We start from the raw sequence: 23,584 nt of genomic DNA, 5'->3' as shown, positions 1-23,584 counted from the left end.
ATGTTTATATATTATATCTGTTTGTATCCATAATCTATACTTAGTATTTTAAAATATAATATGAATGATGTCATCTTCATATTATTTTGCAATTTAAAAAATTAATATATTTTTGAGATCTGCCCACTTGCTACAAGTACTTTTACTTTATTCTGTTTTACTGCTGTATGGAATCCCAGTATGTGAATATACAGTATTCTTATTTATTTATCCATTCTCCCACTGGTAGATCTATAAGTTGCTTCTACTTTTTTGCTATTACAAATGACATTACACATAATGTTTATGTACATGTCTTCTTGTGCACATAGAGAATTTTTCTGGGGTAGATACCTCTAAGTGGAATTTCTAGGTAATGCTATTTATACGATCTTGCCAAATTGATCTTAAAGGGTTGTACTAATTTACACTGATTTGCTTCCAAATCCTTACCTGCTCCAAATAATAATTTCTTATTATCTGATCTAAATATTTGCCATTCACAAGAAGGTGATATGGCATCTCTTTGTGGTTTTAATTTGCATTACCATATCACTGCTGAAATTGAAACTCTTTTCGTATAGTTAGTGGCCATTTTACTTTTCCTCCTCTGTGAATTGTCTGTTTATATTCTTTGCTTATTTATATTCCTTCTATTGATTTATAGGTTTATAACTTTATTTTAGCCTTTAAAAAATCTGCTTTGTTTTTTTAATTTTAAAAATCAGCTTAAATATACAATAAAATTCACCAATTAAGTGTACAATTGTGTTTTGACCAGTGTATAGAGTCATGGAACAATTACCACAGTCATGATATAGAAACTTTTCATCACCCCAGAATGTGCCCCCATATTTCTTAGTTGTCTATCTCCTCCCTCAGCCCCTAGCACCTGGCAATCACTGATTTACTTCCTGACAACATAGTTTTGCATTTTCTAGAATTTCATTTAGATTTAATAATATAGTATATAGTCATTTATGACTTTTATGTCTTGTTTCTTTCCCTTAGCTTTTGAGATTGATCCAAGTTTTTGTATGTATCAGTAGTTTGTTCATTTTTATTGTTCATTTTTATTGTTCATTTTATTCCATTGTATGGAGGTAGTCTTTATTTATCCATTCACAAGTTAATGGATATTTGGGTTGTTTCCAGTTTATAGATATTATAAACAAAGCTGCTAAAAATATTCAAGTACAAGTCTTTGTGTGGACCTATGTTTTCATTTTCTTTGGTTAGTATCTAGAAGTGGCATTCTTGGGTTTGCATTTCCTGAATGATGAATGTATTAAGCATGTATTAAGCAAATATATGCTTATTGGCCATCCGTTTATCTACTTTGGTGAAGTGTCTGTTGAAATCTTTTACCTTTTTTTTTAAAAAAAATCAGGTTGTTTATCTTCTGCTTATTGAGTTGTAGGTGCTTTTTTAATTTTCTGAATACAAGACCTTCATCAGATAGGTGTTTTGTAAATATTTTCTCCTTCCCAGATCCCAGTCTGTGGCTTGCCTTTTCATTCACTCACCACTGCATTCTTTTTCTTTTTCTTTTTTTAAGTATAATATACAAATGGTAAAATTCACCCTTTTTAGGGTATAGTTTTACGAGTTTTGACAAATGCATACAGTAGTATTATCATCACTGCAGTCAAGATTTAGAACATTTCCATCACTCCAAAAAGTTCCCTACTATATGATCTATTCCTCGCATCCTCAGGCCCAGGAAACCAATAATCTCTTTTCTTTCCTTATAGTTTTGCCTTTCCAGGAAGTCATAAGAATGATATCATACTATATGAAGCCTTTTGAGTCTTCTTTTCAGGCACTTAGCATAATTCATTTGAGATTTTTCCATGTTATTTTTTGTGTCAGTTTACTCCTTTTTATTTCATTGTAGTAATTTGTTGTATGGATGTACCTCAGTTTATTTGTTCATTAGCTGAAGAGCATTTGGTTTGTTACCATTTTTTGGTGGTTATGAATAATGTTGCTATAAACATTCATGTATAAGTTTTTAAATGTAAGTTTTTATTTCTCTTGGGTAAATACCTAGGAGTGGAATTGCTGGGTCATATGATAGGTGTATGTATGTTTAACTTTGTAAGAAACTGCCAACGCATTTTCCAAAGTGACAGTACCATTCCCCCATTACTGTATGAAGCTTCTAGTAGCTCTGCATTCTGGCCGGCACTTGGTATTATATGTTTTTTTTTTTTTTAATTTTAGTCATTCTAATACGTATGTAGTGGTATCTCTTTGTAGTTTTAATTTGCATTTCCCTAATGACTAATTATCTCAAAATCTTTTTATGTGCTTTTGTTGCCTTCTATATATCTTCCATGATGAAGGATCTGTTCATATCTTTTGCCCATTTTTAATAATTTGGTTGTATATTTCCTTATTATTGAGTTTTGAAGGTCTTAATGTATTCTGGATAGAAGTTGTTTATCAGATGTTTCCCAAATATTTTCTCCTAGTCTGTGTCTTGTTTTTTCACTTCCTTAGTCTTTAAAAGAGCAGAAGTTTTTAATTTTGATGAAGTCCAGTTTATCAGGGTTTTTTTTCCTGTTATGGATTGTGCTTTTGATGTGTATTATAGAAATCTTTGCCTAACCCAAGGTCACAGAGATTTTCTCCTCTGTTTTTTCCCTAGGCATTTTGTAGTTTTTGTGTCTTAAATTGCTTTAGGATCATTTTGAGTTAATTTTTGTACATGATATAAAGTGAGGGTTGAATTTCTTTTCATCTCCTTCCTCTTCCTCTACCACCCGCTCCTTTTTCTCCTCCTTTCTTTTCTCATCAAATTCTACTGGAATAATTGAATATCAGTATGGAGGGAGGAGGAGGAGGAAGAAATAATGATGATTGCGTTACAATGGCACATTGGAACATTCTATTTTTTTTATTGATATATATATCTGTTCTTATTCCAGTATCACACTGTCTTGATTACTGTAGCTTTATAGTAAGTTTTAAATCAGGTAGTGCATGTTTTCCTATTTTATTATTATTTTTTTCTTTTTCAAAGTTGTTTTGGCTCTTCTAAGTTCTTTGCATTCCTCTATGCATTTTAGAATCAACTTGTCCATTTCTATCAAAAAAGGCCTGCTGGAATGTTGATGGTGATTGCATTGACTCTAAAGATCAATATGTTCAACTATACTTCAAGAAAATTAAAAAAAAAAAGATCAATTTGAGGAGAATTGACATTATAACATTATTGAGTTTTCTACTCCATAGACATGGTATATATTTCCCTTTATTCAGGTCTCTAATTTCTGTCAGCAGTATTGTAGCTTTCAACATACAAGTCTTATACATATTTTGTGAACTTTATCCCTGAAGCAGTTAACATTTTTTATACTATTGCATTTGTATTGTTTGTAGGTAGTCTATAGAGATTAAATTGATTTTTGTATATTGACCTGTTTCCTGTGATCTTGTTAAATTTATTTATTACTTCTAGGAGTATTTTGGGAGATTCCTTAGGATTTACTTTTTTCAGTCTGTATGCTTTTTATTTGTTTATCTTACCTTTTTGTCTTCTTGCACTATTGTATAGTGTGAATAGAAGTGATGGTAGAGGACATCCTTGCTTTGTTCCTGATCTTAGAGGGAAGGTATTTAATCTTTCACCATTAAATGTGATGCTGGCTCCAAGTTTTTCATAAGTGACCTTTATCAGGTTGAGGAATTTCCTTTCTATTCCTAGTTTGCTGGGAGATTTTTTTTTTTCCATAAATGGGTATTGAATTTGGTCAAATGTCTTTTCTATATCCATTGAATTATTGTGGTTTTTCTTTTTTAGTATATTAATATGGTGAGATGCATTTATTTTCCTGGAAAATATAAAATCTTTGTTTTCTGTTTGTTAAAATTTGTTATGGATTTTGAGTCTGTGGTCATGAAATATATTTATGTATAGTTTTTTCTTGGGTTTTGTATTTGGGTAATGCTGGCTTCATAAAATGAATTGAGAAGTGTTTCTTTGTCTTCTGCTCTCTGGAAGAGTTTTTGGAGAATCATTATTAATTTTTCCTGAAATGTTTGATGGAGTTCACTATTGAAACCATCTTTATTGTAGGAAGGTTTTTGATAATTAACTACTTTAAAAGGAAATAGATATGCTGCTATTCAGATTATTTGTCTTCTTGAGTGATCCCTGGTAGTTTGTGTCTTTCAAGGAATTTGTCCATTTCATTTAAATTGTTGAACTTCATTGGCATAAAACTGTTCGTAATATCTCCTTATTCTTTTAATGTTTGAGGATGTGTAGTGATATCTCTTTTTTCACTTTGATATTGGTAAATTTTATCTTCTCTCTTTTATTCCTGCGAAGTTTGTCTAGAGGTTTATAAATATTATTGATCTCTTCACAGAACCAGCTTTTTGTCTCATTGACTTTTCTCTATTGTTTTTCTCTTCCAAACTGTGCACTTAATTGTGCAAAACAAACAAAAAACACAACACACACACACACACATGCTAAAAAATCAAGCCAGAAGAAGGAAAAGAAAAGAAAGATAGATCAAGCAGGACAAACATAAATTATATAATAAGATGGTAGATATAGACCCAAATACATCATTGTCGCATTAAATGTAAATAAACAACATAAAGAACATTTACAGAAATTGACTATATACTGAGCCATAAAACAATATGCAACAAATTTCAAATGAATGAAATTGTGTATCTTACGTTCTCTAATTACATTGGATTAGTGTTGGAAATCAATAATAAAAGAGTAACTAGATAATTCACCATATTTTTTGATATTAAGAACACATTTATGGAAATTCCTCAGCAGTCCAGTGATTAGGACTCCATGCTTTCACTGCTGAGGGCGCAGGTTCAATCCCTGGTCAGGGAACAAAGATCCTGCAAGGCACAAGGCCAAAAAAACAAAAGAACACATTTCTGTTCTGTTTCCAGCCATGATGAAGTAAAGGGGCTAGATTTATCCTGCTACCATAAATAACCTAGAAAAAAAATACATATATATATATATATTACACAGTAGTTTTTCAGAAATTAGATTAACAAGCATTCCAGGATTATGATCTGAAGAAAGAGAAAAACCTAGGGTTGTGCTAGTTCATTTCCTAGGGGTAGATTACAGTTCTCAGGTTAGGGAGGGCATACTGAAAAGGAGCCTACCTATCTCTCTGAGCCGAGAAAACAGATGGAGTTTGGGAAAGCCAAGAAATCTTAAACTTGTAGGGCAGAGTACTAGAGAGGAAGGAGGTGTGGGGAGAGGGAAGGAGGGAAGAAAGAAAGAAAGGAAAGAGATAGTTCCAGCAATCTGCTGAGGGTCTCCCCTTGAATCTTTAGATAAGAACTGGCCTGTGCATACGTAAAAGGAAAGCTACCTAAGGCCAAAGAAAGAATCACCAGGACACAGTGCTGAGAATAATTCATATTCCTACCAGTGAGAGTGGGAAGACCTTGTCATCTTGTATAGTTCTCAGAAAGGTACACCCTAGTAATGGGAATATATTAGCCTTAGACTTAGGCTTTAAAAAGCTTATACACAAGCCTCAAAAGTGAAAAACTGATCCCAGGTAACTTAACCTCACGACAGAGTAAAGTGCAACACTATATAAAAGAATTCAACAAAATCCAGCTCCTAACAACATAAGCTTCATAATGTACAGCATTCAATAAAAAATTACCAGGTATGCAGAGAAGCAGGAAAATATTATCCAGACCAGGAGAAAAATGGATCAACAGGCACAAGCCCAGAAATGATAAAGATGATGGAATTAGCAGACAATGACACTAAAACAGCTCTGATAAATCCATTATAAGTTGTTCTAATAAACCCGTTGTAAGTTGAAAATATCATAAGTCAAAAGTACATTTAATACATCTAACCTACCGAACATCATAGCTTAGCCTAACCTACCTTAAACGTGTTCAGAACACTTACAGTAGCCTATAATTGGGCAAAATCATCTAACACAAAGCCTATTTTATAATAACATGTTGAATATCTTATATAATTTATTGAATACTGAAAGTGAAAAACAGAATGGTTGTATGGGTACAGAATGGTTGTAAGTGTATCAGTTGTTTACCTTTGTGATTGCATAGCTGACTGGAAGCTGCAGCTAAGTGCCGCTGCCCAGCATCACGAGACAGTATTGTACAGCATATTGCTAGATGGGGAAAAGATTAAAATTCAAAATTCGACGTATGGTTTCTACTGAATGCTTATCACTTTTGCACCATCGTAAAGTTGAAAAATCATAAGTTGAACCATTGAAGTTGGGGACCATCTGTAATCTGCGTGTGTGTGTGTGTGTGTATATATATATATATATATATATATATATACACACACACACACATACACATGCACAAACATTTACATATACATATATTTATATATCATACATTATTTTTGTGCGATTTTTGTTGTTATTGAGATTTACCCATGTCTTTACCACTTTTTTAAAAAAGACTGTGTTTTTTTGAGAAGTTTTAGGTTCATAGCAAAATTAAGAGAAAGGTACGGAGATTTTACCCACACATGCATAGACTCCCCTATTATCAACATCCCCACCAGGGTGGTACATTTGTTACAATTGATGAACCTACATTGACACATCATTATAACCCAGAGTCCATAGTTTACATTCACTCTTGGTGGTGTACATTCTGTGAGTTTGGACAAATGTATATGACATGTATCCATTAAAATATCATACAGAGTATTTTCACTGTCCTAAATATCCTCTGTACTCTGCCTGTTTATCCCTAACTCCCTCCCTCCCCCAACCCCTGTCAACCACGGGTCTTTTTACTGTCTCCATAGCTTTGTCTTTTCCAGAGTGTCATATAGTTGGAATCATACAGCATGTAGCGTTTTCATATTGACTTCTTTCAGTTAGTAATATGCATTTAAGTTTCCTCCGTGTTTTTTCATGGCTTGATAGCTCATTTCCTGTTAGTACTAAATAATATTCTGTTGTCTGGATGTACCATAGTTTATCCATTCCCCTACTAAAGGATATCTTTGTTGCTTCCAAGTTTGGCAATTATGAGTAAAGCTGGTATAAACAGCTGTATGTAGGTTTTTGTGTGGACATAAGTTTTCAACTCCTTTGGGTAAATATCAAAGGGCACAGTTGCTGGATTGCACGTTCAGAGTATGTTTGGTTTTGTAAGAAATGGTCAAACTATCTTCTAAGGAGGCTGTACCATTTTTATTTCCCAGCAACAACGAATGAGAGTTCCTGTTGCTCCACATCCTCATCAGCATTTGGTGTTGTTAGTGTTCCTGATTTTGACCATTCTGTCAGGAGTGTAGTGGTATCTTGCTGTTTTAATTTGCCTTTCCCTGATGACATATAATGAGGAGCATCTTTTCATATACTTATTTGCCTTCTGTTTTTCTTCTTAAGTGAGGTATCTGTTAAGGTCTTTGGCCCATTTTAAAATTAGGTTGTTTTTCTTATTTTTTACTTTTAAGAGGTTTTTTTTTGTTTTTTGGGGGGTTTTTCTTGGTGTATTTTGGATAACAGTCCTTTCTCAGTTATGTGTTCTGTAAATATTTTTCCCAGTCTGTATTATCTTCTCATCCTCTTGACATTGTCTTTTGCAGAGCAGAAGTTTTTAATTGTAATAAAGGCTGACTTATCAATTATTTCTTTCATGGATTATGCCTTTGGTGTTGTATCTAAAAAGTCATCACCATACTCATCATCATCTAAGTTTTCTCCTAGGAATTTTATAGTTTTGCATTTTACATTTAGGTCTGTGGTCGATTTTGAGTTAATTTTTGTGAAGAGTGTAAGGTCTGTGTCTAGATTCATCTTTTTGGCATGCGGATATCCAGTTGTTCTGGCACCATTTGTTGAGGAGACTGTCTTTCCTCCATTGTATTGCCTTTGCTCCTTTGTCAAAGATCAGTTTACTATATTTATGTGGGTATATTTCTGGGTTGTCTTTTCTGTTCCATTGATAAATTTGTCCATTCTTACGCCAATACCACTCTGTCTTGTTACTGTTTACCGCTTTCTTTTTTTTTTTTTACTCTTCATTCCTTACTGTATTTCTGAGTTATTATCTAGAATAATTTTCCCTGTGCCTGAAGAATATACCTTTTAGAATCCCATCTTTTGTAGACTTTAGATACTTTATCCTGTGCAAGACCCTGGGCTTGTACTTCTGTGGCCATGAGTTGTGTGTTTTTCCATTTTTGGCACCTGTGAATTTCCCTTCATTTTCCCTTGGCTACGTATTAAAATTTTTTTGTTCCTGTTTTATTCAGCATTTCTGTGTATTTGTTTAGGCAGTATAGTTGTTAAAAACACATCTTTGTCAACACTACATTGTCACTCATTGTCACTCTTTTTAATTTTAGCCAATTTGGTGGGTGTGAGGTGGTATATGAAATGTGGTTTTAATTTGTATTTCCCCAATGACTAACAGTGTTGAGCCTCCATTTTTTGTGCTTTAGCTAAATTTTTTTGGATCTCCAGTTTTATTCTGCTTCATGGTAGATTTTTATTTAGGGGGGAGTGTAAATTTTCTTCTGCTCTGAAGTTTTGATTGTCATTTTTTTGCTTCTCATAGTAGCTTCATATGGATGTGATATGCCTCATTATCTGCCCCATGCTGCCTGTCTTATTCTGGGGTGATTTTTTTCTGTGTTTAATCACCATGAGAATCCTCACTCTGTTCTGCCTGTTCCTTAATAGGCTCAGTAGTCTCCAACAGATCCTTTGTACAGCTTGGACTCTGGAGCTGGGTCTGATGTATTTGAGTTTCACTACTTATAAGAAATTTGAAGTTACTTGGTAGAGAATGAGGCCAGACAGGCTAGAGGAACCAAGGCTTTGAGCATTGAGTATGAGTGTTTATGAATAAAATCGGAGATCCAGGTGTGGAGAAAGGGTGGGCGAAACTTTATTTAACACTTCTTTTGGATCCAGGTATCCATCTAGAAATCTTGATAATTGAAAATAGTAGTTGTACAACCACAAATACCTTAAGGAAAAATATGCTGAACTGAGGAAAACACAGAGTCTGCATGTCTCTCTGTATATATTTTTAAAGAATTTAAAAAATACATTTTCTAGGACAAGCCTTTAGCACTTTGAAAAACCTGTCTTTGGACTCACATTGTCAGAGTCACAGTTTGGGTCTTTCTGTATAAAGACCCATATAATTAACTGAATTTTTGAATTTTCATCTAGGTGTTTTCTACTGTTAGTGCATCAATTACTTGTGTTCAGGAAATACTAGAATTTTGAATATTTTCTCATCCAGGCCTTTTTTTTCTTTTTTTTTTTTCCTTGGCCATGCCTTGCGGCATGCAGGATCTTAGTTCCCTGACCAGGGATTAGACCCGGGCCCCTGCATTGGGAGTGAGGAGTCTTAACTGCTGGACCACCAAGGAAGTCCCCTCATCCAGGCACTTTTAAAAGGACTTTTTGGGTAGATGAGAATCTTTTTAAGAATAGCTTTCTAAATATATTTACTTGGGGTCCTCACTTCAAACAGTTTAAAAAACCATTTCCTTATGAATAACCTGTTGCCTTTTATAAATAATTTTTCAGCAAACATTGAGAAGAATGTGCTACCTTACTATCAAAGAAATGGCTACCATCTCTGAGGATGTCATAATTGTCACAAGCAGGTATGTGAATAGTTAAAACCTAGGATGCAATACTTACATATTTAGTGGAGTATTTGTTGTTCTGTTTCTGTTAATTTTACTTTTTGACTGTAAGAAAGCCAATAGGAATTTAAAAGAACATAATGTCTTAAAGCATTCTTTTCTAAAATGTGGTTGTCATGTGAAAACCATCTCTGTCTAATAAAGCTGAGAAGTCACAAAGGGTAATACTAATAGATTTGATTACATTTTAAAATATCATAAAAATATATAAACAAAACTAAAAAGTAAATGATACATTGAAATAAAATATTTATTTAAAAAATTTTTATTTTATATTAGAGTATAGTTGATTTTTGAAAAAAATATAACAAGTACATCAAAAGGCTAACATCTATAATATATAAAGAACTCTTATACTTCAAAAAAACTCCGAGTGATACTTCATAAAATAATCAGTATAAAGGGTCTAAATATCTTTAAATAGTCATTCTCACTAGTAACCAAAAAATGTAATTAAAAATTCAAGAATGAGTTACAATATTTTTTTGTTTTGTTTTTTGTGCTTTTTAAGTTCAATTTATTTAAACTAAAAAAAAACAAAAAAAACCCCGAAACAGCTCCCCCATTTCTCCCACTCCCCCAGTCCCTGCCTCTGGCAAACCACTAATCTGATCTCTGTATCTGTGTATGTATGAGCCTGGTTTTATGTATGTATTTATTTATTTAGATTCCACATATAAGAGAGATCATATGGTATTTGTCTCTCTCTGTCTGACTTATTTCACTTAGCATAATGCTCTCAAGGTCCATACATGTTGTCACAAAGGTCAAGATTTCATTCTTCTTTAACGGCCAAATAATATTCCAATGCATATATGTACAACAATTTCTTTATCCATTCATCTGTTGATGGACACTTAGGTTGTTTCCATATCTTGGCTAATGTAAATAATGCTGCAGTGAACATGGGAGTGCATATATCTTTTTGAATTAATGTTAATGTTTTCTTCAGATAAATACCCAGAAATGGAATTGCTGGATCACATGGTAGTTCTATTTTAATATTTTGAGGAACCTCCATACTGTTTTCCATAGTGCTGTACCAATTTACATTCCCACCAACAGTGCAGAGGGTTCCCTTTTCTTCATGTCCTAAACAACACTTGCTGTTTCTATCTTTTTGATAGTAGCCATTCTAACAGGTGTGAGGTGATAGCTCATTGTGGTTTTGATTTACATTTTCCTGATGATTAATGATGTAGAGCATCTTCTCATGTACTTGTTGGCCATCTGTATGTCTTCTTTGGAAGAATGTCTGTTCACATCTGCCCATTTTAAATCAGATTTTTTTTTGCTATTGAGTTTATGAGTTCTTTATAAATTTTGGAAAATTATAATATTTTGCCAACCAAATTGGCAAAAAAGAAAAAAGGCAGTCAGTACTTGTAAGGGATATTGATATTCTTGTATACAGGAGGTAGAATAATAAGTTGATTCAGTTTTTCTAGAAAGCAGTGTGGCAGCATTTGTTGAATGTTTGAAAGGGTTTATCCCTTTGATCCAGTAATTCCACATCTATGGAATTATCCACAGAAAACAATCAGAGATAGCACAGAGATACTTATATACAATGATGCTTATTGCAACACTGTTTACACTAGCAAAAAGGAAAAAACAACTTGAATGACATTGTTAAAAATGATCTAATTAATCATATTATAGTCATATTATGAAATATTTTAATTTTTTGAATATATTTTTGAGACATCTTTAATGATATGGAAAAGTCTTCAATAAAGTGCTAAATGAAAGTTGGATTCAAGTCTGTGTATTCCCTGTAGTCTCTTTTAAAAATATTCTAAGTATGTATATAAAAATATATGATTGGGATATACACTGATATATTACCAGTAAGTTATCTCTGGGTGTTTGGAATTGTGGCTATTTATTTCTTTAAAGTTTTGATAATTTCCAAGTGTCCTAGAATGAGTATGTATAATTCAGAGTCCTAAGATATATAACAAATGTTATTTAGAAAATAGTTATTAACAGTTATTAATATATAGTTGTTAATAGTTACTAATTATAACTCATTCAAGTGAATCTGGTATTTGTACAAGAAAATAAATTTTGGAGGAGGGTACTTACGTTTAACCAGCAGTTGCGTTTAATGTAGTTTCATAATATTAGTAAAGCTTTCAGCTGAAAATGACACAAAGCCAGAATTAAATAGTAAACAAACAAAATAAGCACAGAGTAGCTGGTGTTGGTTCAGTAGTTCAATAGTGGCAGGGCTGGTGTCTCTTAAATTCTTTGGGACATCCTCACATTATTGCAAAATAAGATGCCTGAATTACTGGCAGTGCACCATTCAAGGTGGGAGGGGTACCGGGAAGGGGGCCAGAGAGAGCCAGCGCCGTCTGCCCCTTTTATCAGGTATGCAAAAGCTTTTCCCAAGGCAATTTTTAGATTTTATTTGGCACAGCTGCGTTATGACTAACCTTAGGAGGCCAGGAAAGTGAGTATATAGCTTTTATAGCCCAAGGGGCAGGCTTGGGAGAAGGGATTAAAAATGGGTATTGGATTAGTCAGCTAACAGTGTGTGGCACAAATACAAAACAAAACAATCTTCACTTAGATTGCTAGATTCACTAAATATTGGAAAAATTAAAAGTAGATTAATCAACTGTTGATTGAGGGTTTTTCGTTCCTTTGTTTAGCTGTTAATACTTCCATCTGAGTCCTGTTAGGCCGCTTTGAATTATGGTTTGCTTCTCGTTCGTTTTAAGTGATTAGTAGATGTAGTAGGCAGAATAATGCCCCCTCCACCCCCAAGATATCCCTGTCCTAATTCCTAGGACCTGTGAATATGTTACATTACATGGCAAAGGGGAATTAAAGTTGCTAATCAGCAGATAGGGAGAGTATCCTGGATTATCCAGGTGGGCCCAATATAAGGATAAGGGTCCTTAAAAGTAGAAGAGCGAGGCAGAAGAAAAGGGTCAGTAAAGAGATGTGATGACGGAAGCCGGGTCAGAGGGATGCACTGTTGTTGCTGGATTTGGAGATGGTGGAAGGGGGCCATAAGCCAAGGAATATGGGTGACATCTAGAAGCTGGAGAAAGCAAGGAAATGGATTTACTCCTACAGCCTCCAGAAAGGAATGCCATGCTGCTGACACCTTGATTTTAGCCCAGTGAGACCTGTGTTGGACCTCACCTTACAGAACTGTAAGGTAAAGAAGTGAATGTTGTCTTAAGCCTCTAAGTTTGTGGTAATTTGTTACAGCAGCAATAGAAAACTGACAGATTTTTGCAGTATTTAAGTGTATCAAATCAATACATTGTATACTGTAAAGTTATGCAATGTTATATGTCACTTATATCTCAAAACTAGAAAAAAAACTAATAGAGACTTTGGTACCTGGAAGTGGGGTGCTGCTGTAACAAATACCTAAACATTTGGAAGTGGCTTTGTAATTGGGCAGTGAGCAGGTGCTGGAAGAGTTTTGGGGAACATGATAGAAAAAGCCTACGCTGCCTGGAACAAACTGTTAGTAGAAATATGGGCGTTAATGACTCTGCTAGACTCAGAAGGAAGTGAGGAGCAGGATAGAGAAAACATTTATCATATAGCATTGTGAACAGACTGTTGATAGAAATATGGACATTAAAGGTGTTGCTGGTGAGGGCTCAGAAGAAAATGAGAAAGGTATTAGAAACTGGAGGGAAGGGGATCCTTGTTATATTGTGGCAGAAAGCTTAGCGGCATTGTATCCTGCAGTTAGGTGGAAAGCAGGGCTTGTAAGCAATGAATTTGGATATTTAACTGAGATTTCCAAGCAGAATGTTGAGGTGTGGCTTGGTTTCTTTTTGCCACTTGTAGGGTAATAAATTGAGGAGAGACCTGTTAAACATGAACCAGGAGATCTTGATAAATACCAAATCGTTAGGTTGTACACCTGAAACTAATATAATGTTGTATGTCAATTACACCTCAAAAACAAAACAAAAATAAACCAGGAGTTGTTGATTTTGGAAATTGTCAGCCTACCAAAATGTCAAAGGATGCTAAAATCAAGAGATGTGTGTTGGGAAAGCCTTCTCTAGAGAAAAAATCAGAGTTACTCTACAGCCTTTTCCTAAAACCTCAGAAAGATTAAAAGGTCAGTCAGTGTATTCACTCACACAAAACACTGAGAGATGAAGGGTGTGACTCATAGATTCCCTCAGCATCTAAGCAGAAGCCAAAAATAGAGATGGGATTATCTAGGCAAGATCTGTGGAGGAGCCTCTTGTCTAGTGGAGTGAGTCTCTGTACGTGTATGGTAGTCCCACAAGGCTCTTGAGAATCTTATACCAGCAGAAACACTGCCAGCTTGGACTGAAAGGAACAGAGAGGTGAAGTGAAAGAAGGCTGTCAGAGCCCCAAAATTCTACAGGCAGGAGACGGGCTGATAAGACTCCTCAGCTTTAAACACAAGCTGCCCTTTATAAAAAGGAAGGATGGCTCAGAGGGCGGAGGCCCATAAGGTAGAGCTGAGAACCATAGTGAATTCTGCCACGACTTGAAACCTCTTCCAGTTTGCCTGGCTGGATTTCAAAATTGCTTGGGACCAGTAACTCTTTTTTATCCTTTCATTTTCTCTTTTTGAACAGGAACGTCTGTATGTGTTATCCTATGGCAGTCCCATCTTTGTGTTTCAGAGCAGGGAACTTGTTTTTTAGTTTCACATGTCCATGCATGGAGAGGAATTTTGCCTCAGGATAAATTATACCCAATCTCACCCATCCCTGATTTAGATGATTTTTGATGATAAGATTGGGACTTTTGAGTTGGGTGAGATTTTGGACTTTTTTTTTTTTTTTTTAATTTTTGACTACACCGCACGGCACGTGGGATCTTAGCTCCCCAACCAGGGATTGAACCTGCGCCCCCTGCATTGGACGATGGTGTCTTAACCACTGGACTGCCAGAGAAGTCCTGAGATTTTGGACTTTGAGTTAATGCTATAATGTGTTGATTTGGGGGAGATCTTGGGATAGGGTGAATATATTTTGCCTATGAGATGGATGCAGCCCTGCTGACACAATGATTTTAGCCCAGTGAGACCTAAGTTGGAATTCTAGCCCATAGAACTAACTGTAAGATAATAAATACATTTTTGTTGTTTTAAGCCACTAATTGTGGCCATTTGTTGTAGCAGGAATAGAAAACTAATATATTAGATGACCATTCTACATACATAGACAATTGTGTTAGCTTGGTAAGAAATCATGGATATTGAGAAAACCTGAAGGCAGACACTTCACAAAAGAGTATATACAGATAGCCAATAAGCACACGGAAATATTCTCAATATTATTAGTCATCAAGGAAATGAAGATTGAAACCTCAGTGAGATACCTTTTCATACTCACTAAAATGGTTAAAATAGAAAAGCCTGACACTACCAAAATCAACAAACCTGCTCCAATACCAAGTATGGAACTTGGTGTATGGAACAGCTGAAGCTCTCCTACGTTGTAGGTGGGAATGTAGAATGAATGATACAACCACCACAGAAAAAGTTTGGCAGTTTCTTATAAAGTTAAACATATACCTACCCTGTGACCAGTAATTCCACTGCTAAGTATTTACCCAAGAAAATGAAAATCTTTGGCCACAAAAAAGACTGTATAAGAATTTCATAGCAGCTTTGTGATAGCCCTAAACCAGAAACAACCCAAAAGTTCATCAACAGGAGAATGGTTAAACCAACTGTGTTATCTTAATACAGTGGACCACTACTCAGCAATAAAAAGGAACAAATTGCTGTTTCAAGCAACAACACAGATACATTCCTAAAATAATACGTTGGAACAAAAGAAAACAGACACAAAAGAATGCATGCTGGATGATTCTATTTATGTAAATTCTAAGACCAGTCAAAACTCAGTTGTGGTGACAGAAACCAGAAGTCTGGTAGGTTGGAGGAGACTGACTGGAAGTGGGCATGAGGGAACTTTCTGAGGTGATGGAAGTGTTCAGTATTTTATTTTGGGTAAAGGTTACATGAGTGATCACAATTGCCATCTAACTGAACACTTAAGCTGGCATTTTTATTGTATATAAATTACAACTCAGTTAACAAAAAGAAAAACATGAAGAGGTTTAGTTAGTGGCGTAAGGATGGTCAAGTATATTGACAATCTGGTTATACTGTTCTACCCCTGTCTGATGAGACTCACCAGTGAAAAGCTGCATCTGAAGATTGCTTAGAATTCTGGAAATGAGTCCTGAGGAATGACCCATCACTCACATGGGGAGTAGCATGGGGGAATGGGTTTCAGTATGTGATTAGTTACATCCCTAGTCTCAGAAAATCAAATGAACAGTTCATAGGCCATGGTTTAGGAAGAAATAAAGGGGCTGTAGAAACGCTGTCTGGCAGGCAGTTTTGATATCAATTGTGGGAATAATGTGAGGATTTGGGCAGGGGGAGGATAATACTTAGCTTCCTAAGGGAACCAAGAAGCTAAGACCATCCACAGACTTGGTAAGAAATATTCAAGCCTGAAACAGCTTTTCTACTTGAATGGTGCTGCTGTCCTTGACGTTATGTCTGCCAGGACTTGGTGTAGAGCGAGAAAGGAAATGAGATACTATTCTAATCTGACTTAGCCACCACTGTAGTGAAACTTCTCTCAAAGATTTCCAGTAATCTCTTTTTTTTTTTTTTTTAAATTAATTAATTAATTTATTTTTGGCTGTGTTGGGTCTTCGTTTCTGTGCGAGGGCTTTCTCTAGTTGTGGCAAGCGGGGGCCACTCTTCATCGCGGTGCGCGGGCCTATCGCCGCCTCTCTTGTTGCGGAGCACAGGCTCCAGATGCGCAGGCTCAGTAATTGTGGCTCACGGCCCCAGTTGCTCCGTGGCATGTGGGATCTTCCCAGACCAGGGCTCGAACCCGTGTCCCCTGCATTGGCAGGCAGATTCTCAACCACTGCGCCACCAGGGAAGCCCCTCCAGTAATCTCTTAATTGCAAAATCCCAAAGCTGATTTTTCAGTCTGTATTTTAATTGACCTCTCTCTTAGTTTTAATATGGTTAAACACTCCCTGAAGTTCTACCGTATTTGGCTTTCAGAACCATAGTCCTGAATTTCCTCCCATCTCTGATTATTCCATTTTATTCTTCCACAGAAGAGGCCGTTTTATTCTGCCTGTCACCCTAAATATTGGCATTCCCTGGGGTTCACATCAGTGCTTTTGCCATTTCCCAAACTCATCATGCTATTTGATACCCTGTATCACTGTACATGTTTCTCCCTGTGCCTGCATTTATCCTATTTCCTTTTCCACAAAGCTCAAACATCATTTTACATATTGATTTTCCTGTTCTTGACAGGTTAGTCATTGTCTCCTCTGCTGTTCTTATAATACTTCGTTTTAACCTCTATTCTAGTGTTTAGTACATTGTGCTGTAATGATTTGTTTACATGTTTTTCTATCCTCTGTACTGTTAGTTCCTTGAGAGCAAAAATTATATCATATATGACTTTGTATCATTAATTCTTAGAAAAGTGCCTTGCATGTATTAGACACACATTAAAAGTTTGTTTCATGAATTAAGCACAGGATAATCCATTTTCTCACTTCAGTTAAGGGAGCTGAAATCATAAGGATTATTTGTCTTTCTCTATCTCAAGACAACACTCACACATATGAAGAAGTGGAGAAATATGGGTGTATTAGTTGGGTTTCTCCAGACAACAGAACTAATAGGATATATATAGATATATAGAAAGAGATTTATTATGAAGGATTGGCTCACGCAGTTATGGGGGCTAAGCCCCATAATCTGCTCTCTGTAAACTGGAGGCCCAGCAAAGCCAGTGGTATAGTTCCAGACCAGACCTGAAGGCCTGGGAACCAGGAGTCCTAATTTCCCAGGGCAGGAGAAGATGGATGTCCCAGCCCAAGCAGAGAGCACATACTCCCTTCGTCTGCCTTTTTATTCTATTCAGGCTCCTAACGGATTGCATGATGCCCATTCCTATTGGTGAGGGTGATCTTCTTTACTCAGCTTACTGATTCAAATGCCAGTCTTCTGGAAGCACACTCATAGACAGACCCAGAAATAATGCTTTACCAGTTATCTGGGCATCCCTTAACTCGGTGAAGTTGACACAGAAAATTAACCATCACTGTGGGTTTAATGGGAGTTGAGAAACCTTTCTGTATCCTGCCTCTTTCCTGCCCAGTTGACAAGCAGACTGCCCTGATTTATTTGGATTCATACTTATTCTCTTTTAAAATGAAATTGTGGAAAACATTTGAGAGAAAATCATGAAAATGATGCCAAGTCATAAAACTCCTTTCTCCAAAGCCTAATAAAATGAACACCAATGAGTAAAAGGGAAAGTCAGGGTACTTCTGATTCTGGCCAAGATGGAGTAAGGCCACGGCAGGCCATGTCTCCCAATGATCACAACAAAAACCTGTGGACAAAAGTACAGAAAGTGACTACCTGAGGCCTTTGAAAACTGAATAATAACAGTGAATTTGAGGAAAGAAAACAGTAATTAATGAATAACCAGTGTGGTAACAGTGAGTTTCATGTTTATTTTTCCTCTTTATACCCCGCGTTTGACCCAAGAGCAGGCTAATTGGAGAACTGTACAGTGGGACGAGTCAACAAAGGCAGAAGCCCATCTCTCTAGCCTGAGCACAAGTTAAAGAAAAGACCCCTGCAAGCTGGAGAGCATGGGGGAGAATCCTTGTTTGTTTGTTATTGTTTTTTTGTTTAATTTCTGGTCCTGCCTTGAGGCCAGTCCTAGTTGTGGAACACTACTGTGACGTGACAGCAGTATTTCAGACACCTGAAACCCTGAGATAAGACCTGTGTCTGAGAAAAGGGGCCCCTGGCATGTGAAGAGTGGGGGGAAATCCACGTTACAGTTGACCCTTGCAACAGGAGTTTTGAACTGTGCAGGTCCACTTACACATGGATCCTGAGGAACCATGTATAGGGAGAGCTGAATATAAGTTATATTCAGATTTTCAACTGTGTGGAGGGTTGGCACCCCTAACCCCTGCATTGTTCACGGGTCAACTGTATTTTTTTTTTCTTTCTTTTATCTCTTTGTCTTAAGGGCTCGCTTCCAAAGAATTGTGCAGTAGCACAGGGAGCTAAAACTCTGAGAGAATCTCGTATTTCTGGTGAGAAGAACTGGGAAAAGGAGTCCTTGAGAGCCAGAGAGTGTGGGAGAAATGACATGCACGGAAGGCCACGCAGAACTTGCGATCTGAAACTGCCTTGAGTGCTTGGTAAAACAAAAGTCAGCATTCCTCAGAGGCTTTTAACAGGACTCAGAGTCTCATGACATAATATTCAGAATCTGCAGATACAATCCAAAATGAGTCAACCAGGAAAGTCTGACCCATTCTCAAGGGGAAAGATAATCAATAGATGCCAACCCTGTTATTACCTAGATGTTGGGTTTATTAAAGACTTGAAAGCAGCTAATACAACCATGCTCCCTAAAGGTGAACACTCTTGAAATGAATAGAAGAGTAGAAATTCTCAGCAGAGAACTATATATATAAAAAAGAACCAACTGAAAATTTTAGAAATGACAAAGTACAACATGCAAAATAAAAAATTCATTGGCTGGGCGGTCTAAGCCTCTATAGGCTTGTTGGTTCTTCTCCATGGACCCAACCGAGCGCTTATAGAGCATTTGGGAGAGTCCTGAGGGAGAATCTCCCTCAGGGTAAAGAATTGGGAGCAGGGAATAGCAGCTACCCTGGCAGGGATATTGACCTGCCCTTGGATCCTTTTCCTCCGTTTCCCCTCTGAAAGAAAAGCCTTAAGCTGTAGGAGGAATGGCTACACACACTCATCTTTAGATCCTGGTGAAAACTCATTGCAATTGTGGGAAGGGAACAGGGGGAAAACTTTCTACCCCTGGGGGAGTGATAAGAATATGCACTGAGTCAACTGCAGTTCTAGAAGGGGCAGAAGTGAAGGCCACAACCCTAAGATCCAGGAACAGGGTGCCTGCCTAAGACAGCCTTAATTAGAACAACAAAGAACAGCCTCCCATCCCTACGTGCCCACTGCACTGAGGGATAAGTAAGTAACCTGCAAGAGACCAATCCTCTCTGAGGGGCTGGGGGAAGAAAATACCAAAAGCTGAGGGTAATCATTGAAAAAAAAAAAATACTCTGTCACACCAGCCCTCAACCTAAACATAGGATATCACTAGAGGAATTTGGAGCCAAGCTTGTGGAGCACTGAGTGTTACAAGAGCAACAAGAAACCAAACCCAGTCCAACTCCCAAAGAGATTAATTCAAACCCCTGAGCTAATGGCTTAGCAGGAGGAAACATGTCCCCACTTCAAGGCATGTAAACAATTTACTTCATCTCTCCTGTCCTACACGAGATGTTTGGCTTTCAACAACAAATTAGAAAGCCTAAGAAAAAACAAGAAAAAAAGAATACTCTCAAGAGACAAAGCAGTCAGCAGAACCACAGTCACCACTATTCAACATTGTACTAGAGGTATTAAGCAATGCAGTTAGACGAGAGAAACCAATTCGACACGTAAGAGTAAATTAACAAAGAAATAAACTCTCTCTGTTTTTAGATGATGTGGTAGAATACCTGGAAACCCTAGACAATGATAAAATGAACTCAAACAATAGAAGAATTGAGTGGGGTAGCAGGATATAAAATTAACACATAGAAATCAGTAGCTTTTATGTAAACAAACAACACGCATAGAACCCCATTGCAACAACAACAGAGATTGAATACTTAGGAATAATTTTGACAAAAAATGCACAAAACTTAGGAAGAAAAAATTTGAAGCCCTGAAATGCTCAAAGTATACTTGAACAGATGTAAAGGTATCCCCTGTTTTGAATAGGTCAGTTCAACGTTATAAAGATTTTAATCCTCCCTAAATTAATTTATAAATTCATTTCAATCCCAATAAAAAATCCAACAGGTTATATTACAGAGTTAGAAAAGTTAATACTAAAGTTCATGTGGAAAAACAAACATGTAAGAATAGCCAGGAAATAACTGAAAAAGGGAAAACCGTGAGGAAGGACTAGCTCTACCAGTCAGTGAAATACTAAGGGCTGTACAGTTAGAACAGTGTGGTACTGACACGTGAATAGACAAAGAGACCAGTGGAGTAAAATTGTGTGATGACTACGTAAAGTGTCAACTCGGCCGTGCTGATCTACATTTTTCAGAATTCTCTGATACAAATGGAAAGTACAGAATTAGACCCAAGGACACATGGAAATTTAGTATATGACAAAGGTGGCATCTCTAATCACTGGGGTAAGCATGTACTTTTTAATACATGTCGCTGGGACAACTGAGTAGCCACTTAGAAAAAGATAAAATTAGAGTAGCCACTTAGAAAAAGATAAAATTAGATCTGTATTTCGCATCATATACATGAGTAAACTCTAAAAAGATAAGGAGTATAAATTTAAAAAAATGAAATCATATAAGTACTAGAAGAAAACATGAGTATATTCCTCTTTAACGTTGGTGTAGGGAAAAGTTTTGTAATTATGACTAAAATCCAAAGGCAATACAAAGGATTGATAAATTTGACTACATAATTTTTTAAAATTGCATGACCCAAACACCATAAAATATAGATAGAATAAACCAGGGGTTTGCAGTAGGGCCAAGTTGTGGTATAAATAGTTATTCTTAATTTATTGTCATGGTATCCTACATGACATTGCCATTCATTTTATGGCAAAAGCGGAGTGATAGTGGGCTCGTGACTAGGAGGGAGATGAGTAGTTTTATTGTGCTTCACCTAGGAGCAGACAGCCTGATGCTATGATGAGATGGCCTATTGAATGCTCAGCTGAGGTAGTAGGTTGGAGGAAGGACTCTGTGAGGTTGGGGAATTCTCCTCCAAGATGCCATATATCCATTGAATCGATTGCCAGTGTATGGTACTGTCACCAAGAAATAGAATAGGTAGGTCCAGAAATCAAGAGGTGGAAGTAGGACTGGCCCCTCTAACCCTCACTCCCAGTGACTCACTTGTAGAATTTATGCTTCCCATTCTCACCCCAAATGTGTATTAGAGGTCCCGGTTCCCAGGGGACAATGTTTTCAAGGGGTGAAAAGGGGGAAGCATTTAACCCATTGACTCCTGGTTCCCGTGGGTGTGGATTGTCTCCAGCACAGAAACATCCCACACTTCTGGATTCTACATGTCTGAGTAACAGGTTGGCAACCTAAGGCATCCCACACTGCAGAAGCAGAGCAACCCTGGGGCAGGAAGTGAGCCAGTTTGCACACTTGAAATGATGACTCCTATTTGGTCACTTTGTGTTCTTCATGCTAGTGGACCAGCAGGTAATGAAAGGAGCTGCTATACTCGTAGAGGTAACTGACCTTGATCCCTATGAGGATCTAGGGTTGTTTCTATATAAAGGTGACAGAGAGGACTGTATCTAGAATTCAAGGTATTCACTTGAGTATATTTTTGTGTGTTCACGCATGGGAAAATGTTGACTAGGGACTAGGGAACAACCAACGGTCCAACCAGGGTAAATCCAACAAAGGGCTCAGATCCCTTGGGATAAAGGTTTGAGTCACCTACCAGACACATAACCAAGATGAGATGAAGTGCTGGCCAAGAGTGAGGGAAATAAAGAATGGGTGGTTATAGGAAGGAGATGATGAATATCAATTATGGCTTTGAAATGAGTTGTAGCAGTATGGGTTGTACCATGTTCTACTCATCTTCCAGTCTCTTGTAGAAATAGTGGATGGTTACCATCTTGAAGACTCAGTAATAGATTAGATTCAATGGAAGACATGTTCAAATGTGAGGGGTGCAAAGGATGGGCTGTATTGGGTGCCACTTTTGAGCAACCTCCCGTTTCCTCAGCCTCATCTTTGGTTCCAGCTGTGGCTGTGGTCAACATTGCCATGTAGGGTCCAGCTCACTAGCATCGATAGTGCCTCACTTCAAGCATGTCCTGTGCGTTTTGCTTCCTGCCCTGCAATTCTTGCACACTCACTGAACTCACATGTGTGAGTTAACATGTGAATGTTAAGAGAATGGGGAGTTAACACTCTGGGGTTAAATCTCTACCAGGGGCTAAGAGCTAGTGGATAAATTCTTTCCTTTTCATCCCTTGAATGTGTGGTTTCTGAGATGTATTTTATTAGGCTTCTCAGAAGATTGGTCATTAAATAACCAGTTGCTTGTGGCAGTGACACACTAGAGAAAACTTCTTTGGGTTGACTTTCCCTCCTCCTTGGTTTACTTCCTTATCTTTTACTTCTCCCTCAGAACACACTCCCAAATAAACTATCTGTATGTAAGCCTTTGCTGTCAGGGCAGCCCAAGCTAAACAGAAGTACAGAGCAGGGGTTGGCAAACTATGGCCCGTGGCCAAAACTGTTGCCTCATTTTGTAAATAAAATTTTATTGGAACGTAGCCATGCCTTTTTGTTTATGCATTACTATGGCTACTTCCGTGCCATCAGCAAGTCAAGGAGAGAGGACTCAGGAACCAAACCTGCCAAGCCTCAGTTTTTTAATCTAATTGGAAAAATGCAAATATTTGTGAAAAAGACCGGTTGATAAATTATTTATCCCCAAACAATGGAAATCTGTGCTACCATTAAAAAGATATTTTAGATATACTATTTAGATATTTTAATATATATAAATATCTAACATTTTAAAACATCTGCCTATAAGGAAAGATTTTCAAGTTATATTATTGAGTAAGATTGAAGGTACCAGAAGAGTGGTGATCCATTGGCATGCATTTTAATAAGTCTCTGTGGTTGCATATATTTTAAGAACTTCCTTAAGAAAACATAAGCAACTGTTCACAATGGCTGTCTCCAGTTGAGTGGCACTACAGGCTAGGGTGGGTGAGGAGAGACTTAGACTTTATATTTTATACCTTTTTGAATACTTTG

General features: G+C 36.8%; 1 protein-coding gene across 3 annotated transcripts in view; it reads left to right on the top strand.

Moving 5' to 3' along the window:
• Positions 1-23,584, top strand: part of COPG2 (COPI coat complex subunit gamma 2) — a 132,274-nt gene that overhangs the window by 8,812 nt on the left and 99,878 nt on the right. For all 3 annotated transcript variants that reach the window (XM_068549460.1, XM_068549462.1, XM_068549461.1), the window contains one exon: positions 9,549-9,628. In XM_068549460.1, the coding sequence (XP_068405561.1) occupies positions 9,549-9,628 (80 nt within the window). The remainder of the gene's footprint in view (positions 1-9,548; positions 9,629-23,584) is intronic.

The sequence above is a fragment of the Eschrichtius robustus genome, chromosome 8 (genome assembly GCF_028021215.1).
Source record: "Eschrichtius robustus isolate mEscRob2 chromosome 8, mEscRob2.pri, whole genome shotgun sequence".
Classification (NCBI taxonomy): Eukaryota; Metazoa; Chordata; class Mammalia; order Artiodactyla; family Eschrichtiidae; genus Eschrichtius; species Eschrichtius robustus.
This window is presented reverse-complemented; position numbering and strand designations above follow the sequence as displayed.